The 14,924-nt window shown below is 59.8% G+C and overlaps 1 protein-coding gene across 1 annotated transcript in view; it reads right to left on the reverse strand.

Annotated features, from left to right (window-relative positions):
• GRK2 (G protein-coupled receptor kinase 2) overlaps positions 1-11,444 on the reverse strand; it is a 16,168-nt gene extending 4,724 nt beyond the window's left edge. The window contains 10 exon segments of the mRNA XM_021711530.1: positions 54-136; positions 216-315; positions 628-719; positions 986-1,037; positions 1,788-1,849; positions 1,985-2,059; positions 2,166-2,267; positions 2,412-2,485; positions 4,360-4,436; positions 11,380-11,444. Coding sequence (XP_021567205.1) covers positions 54-136; positions 216-315; positions 628-719; positions 986-1,037; positions 1,788-1,849; positions 1,985-2,059; positions 2,166-2,267; positions 2,412-2,485; positions 4,360-4,423 — 704 coding nt within the window. The 5' untranslated portion in view covers positions 4,424-4,436; positions 11,380-11,444.
• Positions 11,445-14,924: the final 3,480 nt, after the last annotated feature.

Here is a 14,924-nt window from a genome sequence, read left to right on the forward strand (position 1 = left end):
CCGGCCCCCGGCCCAGGCCCTAGGCCTGGTCCTCCCTGGGGCCCGGCCCGCACTCACCGTTCATGAGGTCCAGGATGAAGCTGAGCTTGTCTGGCGTGTGGAAGGCGTACGACATGCAGACGATGAACGGACAGTCCTAGGAGGGGAGGGCGGTCAGAGGAGGCCGCCCGCGGTTCCGGGCCAAGGCTGCCCCGCCTGCCCGGCCCGCGGCTCACCCCGGTGCTGACAAGGGAGAGCATGATGCGCTCGTTCAGCGCCAGGGTCTCGCCCTGCTTCATCTTGATGCGCTTTTTGTCCAGACACTTCATGGCGTACCTGAGGCGGGCGGGAGGGACGCGCGTCACCACCCACCTGCGGTGCAGGGCCCCAGGGCTGCCTCTGGGGGCGCAAGCGGGGAAGACAGCGTGTGACACAGGGAGGGTAGGAGACAGTACCAGCAAGCTGGGCTCTGAGGAGCATGCAGGGGACAAGGGGGGACCGCACAGGGCCCTGTGCAGAGGTGGGCCCAGCCATGACCCCGAGCCCAGGCACTGACCACCCCACACCGCTATTCCTGAGGATGTCCCACGCCCCAGGGACCCCTGCCCTTCCCCTCCAACCCCCATGCTGGCCAGGCAGGGCACTTACATCTTGCCCGTGTCGGCCTTCCGGCACCCGTACACCTCGCCAAAGCCCCCGCGCCCAATGATGCGATGCACGCTGAAGTCGTTCATGGTCAGCTGCAAGGTGCCAACAGCTGGGGTCATCGCAGGCTGCCGGAGCGGGCCCGGAGCCAGGGTTCCCATACCGGTGTCCTGGCCACTCTCACTACACCCTACCTACCTCCAGCCCTACGCCCCGCCCCTGCTGGGATTCTGGCATGGACCCCCATAGCCACTGCCCCTGGGCCTAAGGGCAGAGGTCCTGGCCTCCCCACCCCAGCCAGGCCGTGGGCCCCAGGGAGGAGCAGGGCCACGGCCCGCACACCCCACCCGGTCTCACTCACATGGATGTTGAGTTCCACATTCTTCCACTGGCAAAATCGTGTGAACTTATCGCTGGAAGAGAAGAACGCCGGGCTCAGGGGAGATGCGGGAAGGGGCTCGATGATGCTGGCGTGAGCCTGCTCCACCCTGCTGCCATTCCTGGGGTCCCATGAGGGGCCACGTGGACACGTCCCGAGCCTAATAACCTCTTCAGGGATCCCGTGGAAACCCACAGCACCAGCCCATCTGTACTCGGTGCCCACATGGCTGTGGGCTCCTGCCAGGCTCAGACCAGCCCTGAGAGGAGGGCTTCTGGTCTACCCCAACTTCCCGTTACCACATCCTTGGCAAGTGCGTATCCCATCCCTGCTTTCCTACCTGCAGTGACACATGGACACCCCAGGGCTGGGCAGCTGTGACCCTACAAAAGCTGCTCTTTATAGTGACTGTCCAGGACTCCCACCACCCGGCTGACCCTGGCAGTGAGCCCTCTCGAGCCCACCCCTACAAGGCCCTACTTAGCCCTGGTGGGCCCGGCAAGGTGCTAGATGGTCCATGGGAGAGGGGGGTGCACAGGTGGTCCCCAGCTCCCCAGAGAATCACCCGGGACAGGCTTTGGGCTGCCTGGAGCTGAGAAGGGCAGGGCGGGAGACGTCTGGGACCCGTCTGACCTCTCAGGAGTCCCTGCAACGGGGCCCTGGCAGGCCAGGCATTCGCTGCTCAGGGCCTAGGGCAGGCTGGCCCTGTCCTCCACACCAGCCACACTCCTTCTCAGAGCAGCCTCGTCCTTCCCTGTTCTCCCACACCGGCCCCTGCACTCACCTCTCAATGAATTTCTGGAACACATCCCCTTGGAGGTTCTGGCAAATCTCTTCGATGTATGGCTAAGGGAGGAAGCTGGGAGTTGGTGACTGAGCCCCTCGGGACCATGGCTGCCCAGGCTCGTTGACCTGGGGCTCCAGGGTGACCCCACCTGGGTGAGGGCCAGGAAGGCAGCGGGAAGTCAGCCTGGCACGCACCTGGAAGAGATCCGGAGGCACCTGCTTCTTCATCAGGTGGCCCTGGACGTGCTCGGTGGCACTCTTCGAGAAGGGCTGGGGAGGACACAGGTGGCCATGAACTCTCCGCAGGGTCCTTTCTTCCCTCCCCACCCCCGGGTGACCCGGACCAGCATGCAGGTCAGGGCCCGAGAACACTCACGTGCGAGCAGGCAAGCAGCTCTTTCATGATGTATGAGTCGAATATCTCCCGGCTGCGGGCCACGCGCTCGTCCTCTGTCTCGAGCTTTTCGTATTTCTTGATCTGGGGGACAGGATTCCCACGGGTGACCCATGGCCCACAGGACACAGGGTCACCAACGCCAGGGATCTCATGGGTTCAGTGGAAGTGGCCCCAGCCTCCCCTCCCCTCCCAGACAGAGCAGGGCCCGGTCCCACCGGGCCTCACCTCCTCATAGAACTCCACCAAGGGCTTGGCCTCCTCCAGATGGTTCAAGCAGAAGTCTCGGAAGAGCAGGTACCCTGAAAGCAACCATGTTGGGCTCCACTGAGTCACACGTCCCCTCAGAGGCCTTCTTGTCACTGTGGATGGCATGGGCTTACAGCTCCCTGGGCAGGAGTGGCCAAGGAGGTGGCAGAGGTAGTCTCTGTCCCAGGTGGGGTTGGTCAAGTCGGCCACCAAGGCTGCCACCAGTCTGAGGATGCCTGGATTCTAGGTCAGGGCCCCTGTGTTTCCAGCCCCTTCCCGAAATCTGCTTCCTCAGAGGGTGGCTGCAAAGGGACGGGTACTGTGGTGAGCAGAGGAATGGGGCTGGCTCTGGTATCAGGAAGCCCTGGGTTGGCACCTGGGCCCCCCTCGCTGCAGCCCAGGACCTTTGCCTGTTCCGTGAGGCCGACACCACCCATCAGGGCAGGCTGTGCAGGCACAATGAGATCACATCTGGGGGCCCTCCGATGCCCCGGGCATCTGGGCCAGGTCGGGATGTAGCATGGGGCGGAAGGTGGGCACGGGGCACAAGGAGGCTCTGAGGGGCCTTGCTCCTCCTCTGGACCCCTTTCCCCAACTCCACTCTCTGGCTGGTTCTCACTGCAGCCCTGAGAAACAGGCAGGGAGGGTGGGACAGTTGGGGAAACAGGCTCAGGGAGGTCTGTCCGACAAACAGCGTGCGGCAGAGGCGTGAGGAGAACTCAGGGCCTCTCCACCCAGTAGCAGGTCCCTGGGAAAGAGGCCAGGGGTTGGGGCCTTGTGCAGGGGGCACAGAAGGGTGATGGGCTACAAGGGCACGGGAGAGGTAAGGGGGGCTACAGGTAGGCTTCCGTGAGACCCTGGATAGGGAGTGGGGTCCGAGACCTGGTCCCAGAGCAGCTGCCACAGGATGGAGGAGAGCTAAGAACAGCCCTGCTCCCTTCGTCGGCCCTCCAGTGTCTGATATGAGAGACCAGGCTCACGCTGGGTGGCTTCCCACTGCTCTCTGGGGGCACTGCCTGGGGCCCTCTGTGAGTTTGTGGCTGCAGTTCTGGGAAGTACAGCCTGGCCTTCCAATACAGCGCCTCGAGTTACCGGTACACAGGGCTTCGCAGTGGGCATAGTTATCTCAACTGACCCTGACAGTGCTGGGCGGCAGGGCTCACGAGTGTCGTTTCCCAGATGAGGACACCAGCAGGCTCAGAAAGGCAAAGCACCTCGCCCAAGGTCACACAGCACAGGCCTGGGACCCAAACTGTGTGCTTCCTGACTCCCCAAGGCTGACCTCCAGAGTCTAACCCCGGAGGACCAGGCCGCTCCCAATTCAGAGCTGAGATCCTTTTCTCAGGAGGCCAGATCAGAGCCATGCGTGACTGGACGGAGCCTGCTTCCCTGAGATATGCCCCAAACCTGCCCTCTGGTCTACAGGATGCGTCACATGATACATCTAGGACCACAGGCACCAGACATGGGGAGGAGGAAGACCAGAGGGGCCAGCGAGGCAGGTTGCTCACACGAGGGCCTGCGGGGCGGGGGTGGCCAACCACAGCTCTGCAGGCGCCACAGGAAGGGCCCCGCCTCTTCCTGTCAGTTCTACCAACGGCCCAGAGCAGCTGCGGCCAGCGCCAAGGGGAAGCTGCAATTCTCAAAAACAAAAACCCCAAAGGAGGAACTTCCCTGGCGGCCCTGGAAGACCGCGGGGCCCCCACCCCCACTCCCACCACGGGGCTCCCCAAGCTGACAGCCAGGGGCTGGGAGGCACAACAGGCAGGGCCTGATCCACAGCAGCCCCTGCGGCCACCTGGGTCTCGCTGGCTGCCCTGCCCGGAGTGCCCTGCCAGACCTCCTGGGAGTGGGGAGCACGGCTGGGCCGGCTGGGGTCGGGGCAGGAAGTCAAACCCGGGGCTGGCAGAGCCGCTGGCGCACTCACCCAACTTCTGGGAGAAGATCTTCTCGAAGGTCACCTCGCCCCGGTCTTCCAGGTACTTCTGCATGACACTGCGAATGCTGTGTGACAGGGGGGCGTGGTGAGCAGAAGCCCCTGGAGCCCCAAGGGGCTGCAGGTCATCCCCAGCCAGTTTCTCAGTAGGGCCAGAAACCTGAGCTGAGGGCACTGCTGGTGGGTGTCACCGCTCTCTCTAGGAAGGAGGCCGCCCGTGGACCTGCTTACGATCCTGACCATAGGTTGCACCAGGGGACCCAAGGAAGTCTGTGCCTTCCAGCCAAAGCCCTGTCCCCCAAGGTGGCCAGCAGATGGCCTCTTGCTTTAGAAGCCCATCGTCTGTAGAAGTTTGATCCCAGTGCTGCCTCGTGCTAGCTTTGAGGACTTGGCCAAATCACAAAAGCCAGGTCTGGCGCAGGAGTGGGAAAAGAGATTGACAACATGTGGCACGTCCACGTGATGGCATGTCGCTTGGCCATGACAAGGAATGAAGCACTGGCACACGCCACGACATGGGTGACCCTTGGGAATGTGATGCGGAAAGAAGCCAGTCACAAAAGGCCACATGTTGGAGGAGTCCATTTACATGAACAAGTGTAGAGGCAGAAAGCAGATCCACGGTCGCCAGGGGCTGGGGGCAGGAGGGGACTGACTACAGGGGGTGCAAGGTCTCTTTCGGGGGTGATGGAGGGTTCTGGAAATAGACAGGGGTGAGGGCTGTACAACTCCTGAGTTGTGCCCTTTAAGGGGATGAGTTTTACGCTCTATGAATTGTATCTCAATTTTCTAAAGTGTAACCAAACCAAAAAAAGCCAAGCTTCAGTTTACCTGTTCCTGATACATGGATAAACCATGTGACCCGTGCCCTGAGCTGCTTGGAAAGGCCATAGAGAAGGTCCTGGACATTGTGGCCACCTCAAACCCAACAGTGAGCACTGTCTAGGGGAGTCACACCAGCTTACAGTCACATACCGGCTCACATGCCACCTTGCTGTCCCCTCTTCCCTCCTCCTGGGCCACCTCCAGCCCAGCCCTGCCGGCCTGTCCACATCTGGCCCTGGCTAGTCTGGGCTCCTGGGTAACACTTAGCTGAGGGCATAAGCAGGGGCCGTCACATCTGAACCCATGTCATGTTCAACGGTCCTGTAGGATACGCAGAACCACCAGCAGCCCTCCCAGAAGAAACCACAGCTGACGGGAATTCGGATTCGCCAGTCTGGGCTCTCCGTACTCGGCATACACCGCCTGGTGCGCTGGCCCGGCTCCATGCCCCCGGGGCCAGCCGGCCTGGTCACCCAGCCTGTGGTCACTTGAAACTCACTACCCACCCTCCAGGCAGCCCTGCCCAGGGTGCAGCTCTGAGCCTGTGACATCAGTCAGCGTGTGCAGGAGCCCGGGGTGGGCCCCAGTCAGCGCGAGGAGACACGGGAGGGGAGGAGGCCTCTGGGTCAGGGGAGGCTGTGTGAGGAAGGCCAACTCCGCTGGGTTCTGAAGCACAAACAACATGGCGGCAGGTGGGTGCACGTGGGGACAGGCGGGGACCATCTGCTCAGAAGTGAGCAAGAGGCCAGTGGGGCAGGGAGAAGGACGCGCCACGGGTATAGCGGGAGGTCAGGGCCTTGCACGCCAGGGGCTCCAGAGCCAGGGAGCAGCCCTAAGAGCCAAGGCGGCAGGCGGGCCATGCCACCAAGGGCGCCATGGGGAGGAAGCGCAGGCAGACGGCGGCGACACTTGGCCAGGAAGGCGGGAGAAGGCGAGCGGGAGGGAGAAGGTCCAGGCTGCTGGGGGCCAGGAGAAGCGTTTACAAGGACAGCCCTGCGAAGCTTCCAGGCTTTGGGCCCGGAGGTCTGAAAGAACAGTGGCTCTAGCCAGGGTCTCCTGCCTGTTTCTGCTGGGCACTGTCCTGAGAAGGGCCAGAGCAGACTCCCGGGCCCTGGCCATCTCACCATCTCACCCGGCTCAAGCCTCCCTCAGGAAAGGCCATGAAGGAAAACAGCACACAGCGCTGCCATAAGCCCAATTCAAACCAGGACCCCCTCGCCTGCCCTCACCCGCAGAGGCTGGGAGGTTCCGTGACCTCTCCCAAGTTGACTCCAACAGGAAGTAGGGCGCTGATGACAAGGACAGGCCTGGGCAACCCCATGATGGCATCCGGTGACTCTTTCAGGGCAGAATTCTGCCCAGCTGGGAAGAATTCAGGGGCCTCCACACTGCCCGTTCAGACCCGGCTCCCTCTGGTACAGCAAGGACACCCTCCAAGAACTGGCAGAAACACCGAAGCTAAGATGGGCCACTTGTCCATACTGGACTCCCTCACCTTCTAAGGGGCCACATACCGGCTCACATCTACCAGTTACCAACAAGGGCATGTTTCTCGGTTTGGGGAACTCCCGGGGACACAAGAGGCGGCTGACAGGTGGAGAAACCAACTCTCACACGGGTGCTTTGCACATGGCAGGAACTTGGGGCAAGTCACTAAACTGAGACGCCCTCCGGTCTGCAGTCCCAGGAGGCCCTCAGGGCACAGTCCATCCAGTGCTCCAGATCAATCAGAGATGGACCAGGAAGGTGCAAGGCCCAGATCTCACCTGCAAGGTGGACCAGGGAGGCGGGACCTTCACCAGCCTTGGTTTAGCTCTGGACACTCTGCTTCTGTTCCCAATTTTTTTTTTTTTACATCAGTCTCACTCCGTCGCCCAGGCTGGAGGGCAGTGGCACACTCACAACCAACCTCAACCTGCTGGGCTCAGGGGATCCTTCTGCCTCAGCCTTCCAAGTAGCGAGACTACAGGTACACACCACCATGCCCGGTTAATTTATTGTAGAGATGAGGCCTTGCCATGTTGCCCGGGCTGGTGTCAAAACTCCTGAGCTCAGGCCATTCTCTTGCCTCTGCCTCTCAAAGTGTTGAGATTACAGGTGTGAGCCACCACGTCCGGCCTGTACCCAATTTTTGAGTTTTGGGGTTTTTCAGTCCATAGAAGGAGGATGAGAAAAACAAAACAAAACAAAAACAAAGAAAAGAAAATCACAAAACACCCATCTTCCGTGGCAGTGGGTGTGATCAGGTGCTGGTCAGGCGGGACCTCCATGTGACAGGCAGATACAGATGACAGCTGTCTGGGGTGTTCCCACAGGAGCTGGGTATGACCCTAGAACGAGGGCCACAGGGCCTCACTGGTAAGCCCCTTTGAGCCCAGACTTGCTTCCCAGCTTGGCAGAGGGAACAGCCACCAACGAACCAGGCAGTAGACACTGACACTTCCCGCCACGTGACTCAGAGTGGCCGATAACTAGACACGCGAAGGTCTCCGAGGGGAAGACTGCCAAAAGAGACCCTGCCTACAACAGCCAGAGGAACCTGCCGGGCAGGGCCTTCCCCCTTCCCGAGGGCTCTGCTGGTGGCCCAGGGAACAGCAGGAAGCAAGACCCTGGGCTCCAAGGCGGTACCCTCCCACCCGCTGCCGCCCCAGAAGCCACGCCTGAGCGTGGCCACAGCATTTTTCCAGCCCACCATTTTTCCAGCCCATAGCACTTCACTTTCTTCCTTAAAAAGAGCCGGGCTCTAGCTGGGCTCGGTGGCTTAGCCTGTAATCCCGCGCCTTTGGGAGGCTGAGGTGAGTGGATTGCCTGAGTCCGCGGGTTCGAGACCCACCTGGGCAGCGAGACCTCATCTCTACAATAAATCAAAAAATCAGCCGGGCATGGTAGCGCGTGCCTGTAATTCCGGCTACTTGGAAGGCTGAGGCGGAAGGATCGCCGGAGCCCAGCAGGTCGAGGCTGTGGTGGCTGGGAGCGGCCACTGCACTCCAGTCTGGGCGATTGAGTGAGACTCCGACTCAAAATAAAAAAGAGCCGGGCTCGGTGGCTCAGCCTATAATCCCAGCACTTTGGAAGGCTGAGATGCGTGGATTGCCTGGGTTCGAGACCCACCTAGGCAACTTGGCGAGACCTCATCTCTAAAATAAATCAAAAAATTAGCCGGGCGTTGTAGCACGCGCCTGTAGTTCCAGCTACTCGGAAGACTGAGGCGGGAGGATCACCAGAGACCAGCACGTTGAGGCTGCGGTGACCTGGAGTGGCCACTGCACTTCAGTATGGGTGACAGAGTGAGACTCCAACTCAAAAAAAAAAAAAAAAAGGAAAAATGTTTTTTAAATAAAATAAACAACCCCCTAAAAAAAAAAAAACCAAACACAAGGTCAGGTCTGAGCAAGATTCCCTGAATGGAAGGCCCGCTAAGTAGCAATTTTAGGGTTTCCTGTCTATCCCCAAGGGGCTGGCGTGTCACTAGGGGAAGCTTCTGTCAGGAAAATAAGCACGGGTGGGCACGGGAGGCGGGGGTGGCCTCCCAGGTTGGGTCACCTTTGTCTCCAACACCTGCCCCGATACTGGCAGAGGCTGGATTGGCAAGGAGCCCAGAGTGGCATCCTTGCCCCCACCCAGCTCAACACCCTGAGATCCAGGAGCATGTGGCTCTCAAGATCCACTCCGGATTGTCCAGAGAACCGAAGGGCATCAATAGACCAGACAGAAGGACCCAAGGGTTCCCAGTCCCTCTGAGGAAGGGCCTTGGAGCCGCCTCTGTGCGAGCAGTTGGACGAGTGCCCAGGCCTGGGTTCCAAATGGCTCTCCCCACCTCCCTCCCTGGAGGCCCAGTCACCAACTTTAAAGGTCTAGTTTCCCCATTTGTAAAATGAGGATGTCAACAAGAAGCTGAAGTGCCACCACCGCGCTGGCCATTTAAAAAGCCTGAGAGGGGCTGGGCACGGTGGCTTATGCCTGTAATCCCAATGCTTTGGGAGGCCAAGGCGGGAGGACTGCTTGAACCCAGGAGTTTGAAACCAGCCTAGGTACACAACACAGCGAGACCTCATAGCTATAAAAAATTAGCCAGGTGTGGTGGCATGCACCTGTAATCCCAGCTACTCAGGAGGCTGAGGCAGAAGGACAGCCTGGGCCTAGGAGGTTGAGGCTTCAGTGTGTCATGATCATGCCACTGCACTCCAGCCCGGGCAAGAGAGTGAGACCCTGACTCAAAAAAAAAAAAAGTCTGAGAGGACAAAGCAGAAGGGGAGCACTCCCAAGATGCCAGGCTAGTTGGCTGTACTGGCTGTCAGCCGTGCCCCACCTCCTGGACCACGGGCGAGTGCTGTCCAGGCCCTGCTCCTGGTACCCCACAGCTCCTTCTAGATCAGCATCACATGCTAACTGGTCTTGTTCCACACTTGTCATGTCCTCAGAGGATGGCGCCTCGGAGGATGGGGCCTGAGCCCGGGCGGCCTCCTGCCTGGCCGTGCACCGGCCAGGCCTGATCGAGCAGAGTGGCTACAAATGCCCTTGCCCAGAGGCCAGCCTCATGTACTGTGCCGCTCCACCTGCAGGCCCCGCTGGGCAGAGCCCCATACCTGCCCTGCCAAAGTATCGAGGGTAGCTTGGCACTGAGGCACTTTAGGGCTGCTCACACTGGCTCCTGCCACTTTGAGGACCAGATCCTGCCACTGGGGGAGAGGACACGTCCTCACAGTGAGTGGCTGAGACCCTGAAGGTTGGGTGACCGGATGGCAGGCAGGTAGGGAAGGAGTGACTGCTGAGAACAACTTCTGGCACCTTACGGTTCAGAAGAAAAGCAAGGTTGGCAGGTCTGCGGTACAGCAGCATGGCAAAGTGGTCTGGGCCCCCCCACGTGGTTCCCACTCAGGGCCAGAGGCTGTGTGGACAAGAGGGGCCAGCAGGAGTCAGAGGCAGACACACTCATACTGATGGTGAAGAGCTCACCCAGAGGCCCACAGTAGAGACTGAGTGGCAGAGAAAGCGTCCAAGCCCTCCCCAAGAGATGACCTCCCACCATAAGTCAGAGGACCCCAGCTCAGGTTCAGCCTCTGCCGTGGCTGGCTGCCTCCTCCTTTGCCCCGGGAGCCCAGACGAGAGGCAGGCCAGCAGCCATGGTTTCTGTGCCCCTCGAGTGACAGAGATGGCCAAAGCCATCCCAGGACAGCACACGCCGGCACAGAGGCTGCAGGGTGGCAGCCGTGGTGTGCCCGTACCGAGGATGGCCACACTCTGGGAGAGGCAGCTTATGGGCCAGGGGAGCAGGGTGGCTGCAGTTGAGGCACTCCCTGTGGCTTTTCCAGGAAACCTGGCACCCAGGTGGCAGCAGGAGGAGGAAGTCCCCTGGGCTTCTTATTAATATTTCTCAATGACTTTCCCTGGGGCTGACAACATCCTCAGAGCTTCAGGATGGGGCCACATACCGAACGCAAAAGACCAACCCAAACCGTCAAGCTCGGAGCGGCCCTGAGCAGGGGACAGAAACGCTGGCTGGCCCAGCACCCGCTTTAGCGGCCCAGATGCCCCGAATGCCGTGTCGGCCACAAAGTGGCTCCCCTGCGGGATGCTCGGGAAAAGACACCTCTGGTGGCCTTGGCAAACGTCACAGCTGCTTCACGAATATGACATGAGCACCCATGCCCTGCAGCTTACTGCACACATCTGCCATCACATTAGAATGCACCAAGAACAAACTTCCAGAACAACTTGCCCTGCAGTTCCCAGGAGGGGACTGTCCCCCATCCCAAGCCTAGGATGGCCTCAAGGGTCAGAGAACTGCCCCTGCTCAGGGAACAGAGCTGTTAAGGCGCTAATACCAGAAAGCCCACTTCTGCTGGCATAGACACATCCCTTTGCAGTAACCAGCAAAGCGGAGCTGGGATGTTCCTGTTTTAGAAAAAAGCTGCAGCCAAACACCTCATTTTTAGTATCTCGCTTGTAACGGATTAGAAATCACTTGACTGTAACTCCATCCAGAGGAGGCAACTGACCCGTTCGGAGCTGGTGGACGGCAGGGAAGGGGCCCGGGGAAGAACGGCATCGCGTTCCTCAAAGGCCATCACGTGCTCTTGGTTTCTGCTGTTTGTTCCATGGCACGATCATAAAATCCTGGCAGCAACAGCCATGCGCGTGTGGCCTGAACCCACGGCCCGAGCTCAGCCCCTCGGCCAAGCCCACCTGGGCGCTGCCCGCGCACAGGGAGAAGACGCTGGCTGCGGAGCGTGCCTGCACCTGACATCACCAGGAACTTACTACTTAGGCATTGATTGTGCATTAATAGGACGCATCATTGCGGGCTGACAGAGCCCAGATTCCCCTGCACGGATTCCAGCCTGCAGTGCTCATGTTCCCTTCAAATCCACGCACCCAGGGAACGGCGGGCGGGCGACTTAATGGTAGAAACGGCGGGCGGGCGGGTGACTTAATGGCAAATCCGTGAAACCCCATGCTCTGGAAAGGAAAACAGATGGGAAAAGACACCCCCGAGACCCATTCCTGGGGAACAGCAGCGCTTCAGAGGCCTGGAGGGAGTGACTGCCGAAAAGATAATCTTGTTTTCAGGGGCAGGAGGGAGAGAGCGTTGCTACTGGAGTGGAAAGTTCTGGGTAAGGGATAAAAGCTGGAAACAGCAGGGCTTCTGCTGGTGCGGAAGGCGTGGAGGGAGGAAGGAGGGAGAAAGCCTTCCGCTGCACCCCCTCCCCCACAAATCGAGGACAGGAAGTCCTGGTTGCAAGGAGTTAACAGGAACGAAGCTGAGCAGCGGCAGAGGAACAGGGGCAGGGTCTGGGGAGATGGGGAAGCCAGAAGGGGCAGGAAGGAGGAAATTCGCCATGGGGGAGGGACCAGGAAACAGTCCAGAAATCGAGGCTGCAAGAGGCACCCGCTCTGACAATCTGCCCCTGGGGCTGCCACTGTCACCCGGGAGGGCAGGGACACCTCCCGGGACCGACCAGGCAGGGCTCCTCAGCTAGGAGTCCAGAGATTAATTACACGAGGCCTCACTGGTCATATTAAGCAAATGACGATAATTACAAGACTGCTGTCTGCTGCAGCCACTGCCGGGAAAGGGAGACAGCAGTTCCCCGGGTGAGGCCCAGACTCTGAGAATGAAGGGGAAACCCCCTCATTTTACCGAGGTGGAAACTGAGGCAGGCCTAGCCAGGCTAAGTTCCTGCCCGGGGCCCCTGTGAGCTGGTATGGCAAAAGGAGGAGACACCAAGTCTCCCGTCTTCCATCTACACAACGCTGCCTCCTTGGATGAGAAGGTCGGGCAATGGGACTGTTTTCTCTGATTCTATAGGGTGACAGAAGGGAAAGTCACTGTGCCAACTCAAAGGGGCACTGTGCCCAACCGCTCCCGGTCCCCTGCCCTGGAAAGGCAGAGCTGTGATGCCAGCCCCAGCTCTTGGCCGAGGCACAACCAGCCACGGGAGGCTGCCAAGACGGACCACCCCAAGGTGGGAACACCTCCCAGTGGCACCTTGTCATGGGGGCAAACCCCAGCCTCTCTCTCCGCCCCTGACCTTGTGGGTTTGAGGAAGACAGGCCCCTGGATCCGAAGGGACCCCCGGTGTGGCACTGATCCCTGTGCACGAGCTTTGCCAGGGCAGCTCAGTTCTCTGTCCCAGCCAACAAGGAGGGAGCTGGGCTTTGTGAGCCGTGACAGGTGATGCAACGGGGAATTGCCCCGCTGCTCTCTAGAGGGGGGCCAGCTGGCCCATGCCACAAAACGTGGACAGGGGTGAGAGCAGAAATATGCAAGGATGGGACGACACAAGCAGGAAAGAGCACTGGCCGGGGGTCCAGGAACCCAAGGCCAATTCCAGCTCTCCTTTGTGATGGGGCAAACTCCTCCCCTCCCTGGGCCTCAGTGGCTTCAACTGTTAAATGGGGAGAATGCCGCTTGCTGGGCCTGCATTCCCACACTTGTGAAGAGGACAAAATGAAGTGAAAAGCACTTTGCAAATCGGGAAGAACCCGGCAAACGGGAGATACAGTCACAGTTGCCTTCAGGGCTGGGAGGCATCAATCCACTGGGTGTGCAAAACATATGGCCAAGGGTACCGTGCTCTCTGGCGCCGGGGGCCAGGATTCCAAGGCAGGGGAGCTCGCCATCCTGCCCCGGCCTTAAGCCCACGGATGTTCGGTGCCAGTGCCTTCGGTCCATGTCAAAGGTGTGGGCGGTGTGCCCCATGTCATCCTGCTGATGGTGACCCCAGACGAAACGTGTGCTGCCTGTCAGTCTCCTTCCTGCTGTTCCCCGAAAACACACGACTGACCTTGTCTCCGCTCAAGACTAGATGAGACATCACACAGTCCTGACATTTCTTGAGCAACTACTGCATGCAAGGCACGGCCATGCCAACTTCACAGGTGGGTTTCTGCGTGAGTTGAGACGATAGATGTCAAAATAAATAGTAAGTTCATGCAACTTCCGCCATCCTTCCTATCACCGCCATCACTACCACAGATGGTAAAGGGGGCAGGAAAAGAAGATCATCTCGTTTCTCAGGGTGCTAACACCTGCCAAGCCAACCCAAGGTGGGGCCCCATCAGCAGCAATGCATGCTGGGGAAAGATTACCTAAACCCAGAGAGTTCCAGAAAAGGCCCCGCCTCACACTTTGCAGAACTCCAACCTGCGGGATGGTCTTGAGGCTGCGGCCACCAAGGAGAGCCGTTTTGAGCCCCAGAGGTTGACTCCCCCGTTTCCTCCCTCGTGGCTTTGTCATTTCTGAACTCATTTTTGTACTATAACTGTCGCGACTCCCTGGACAGCCCCCAGCTGACAGTCAGTCTGGTTCCTGTTTTGAGAAATCTGATTGCAAATGTCTCAGAAAAAAAAAAGGGGGCCCTAACGGCCTTTTCGAAATACAGACCCGTTTTCCTCTCCCAGGCCTGAGATTCAGTCAATCCGAAACACAGTGAGCGGGACAGGGAGAAGGGGGCTGGTGACAGTCACCAGCATGGCACCCCTGTAGCTTTGGCCAGGCTGAGACAGCTGCTTTAAAGGCCGAGGACACCTCAGAGTCACAGCTCTTACGTCGCGCTACCCACATTTCACAGATGAAAAACCGAGGCCCAGAACAAGAAAAGACTTGCCCAGAGTCACACACTAAGACCATGGCGCAAGGACAGGCCCTGTCCTCTGCCCGCTGGGGTACCAGCAGGTCAGCCATCAGGCATGCATGAGGAGTGGCTGGGACTGGCCTTGCCGCCTGACACAAGGACTCATGGTGGGCACACCTGCTCCTGTAGACACGGGACGTCCAGTCCCCGGCTCGGGCCACAGTGTGGACAAAACCAGAAGTCTGAGTCCTGATCTGGTGGCCAGGCACCACCTGAGATTACCTGTGTGACACTCGGCAGTCCACTCACCTCGGGCCTCCGCGGCCCCCCCTGTTCCATGAGGACAGAGCCACACTGTCCTACCCACCCCGCGGCGGCTGCGAGGGCCCAAGCAACGGGGAAATAGCCGCAAAACGCTGGACAAGCCACGGCTGTCACTCACATCCTGCAGCTGCTCCACCTACGAGCAGTTTAAACTTTGGTAGGAGAGGCGCGACGTCGGAGAGGGGACAGCTGCGGTCCAGATGCTGCAGGTGTGCGGGGACGCGCCCTGGTCGACAGCACCCGCAGGCACCCACCGCGGGACCCCCGGGGAGGCACGCGCCCGGCGAGGCACGCTGGGCCGCCCCACCCGGGCGCCGCTGGGCGGATGGG

This window comes from Carlito syrichta, unplaced genomic scaffold (assembly GCF_000164805.1).
Source record: "Carlito syrichta isolate Samal-C Ts95f unplaced genomic scaffold, Tarsius_syrichta-2.0.1 Scaffold302340, whole genome shotgun sequence".
Lineage (NCBI taxonomy): Eukaryota > Metazoa > Chordata > Mammalia > Primates > Tarsiidae > Carlito > Carlito syrichta.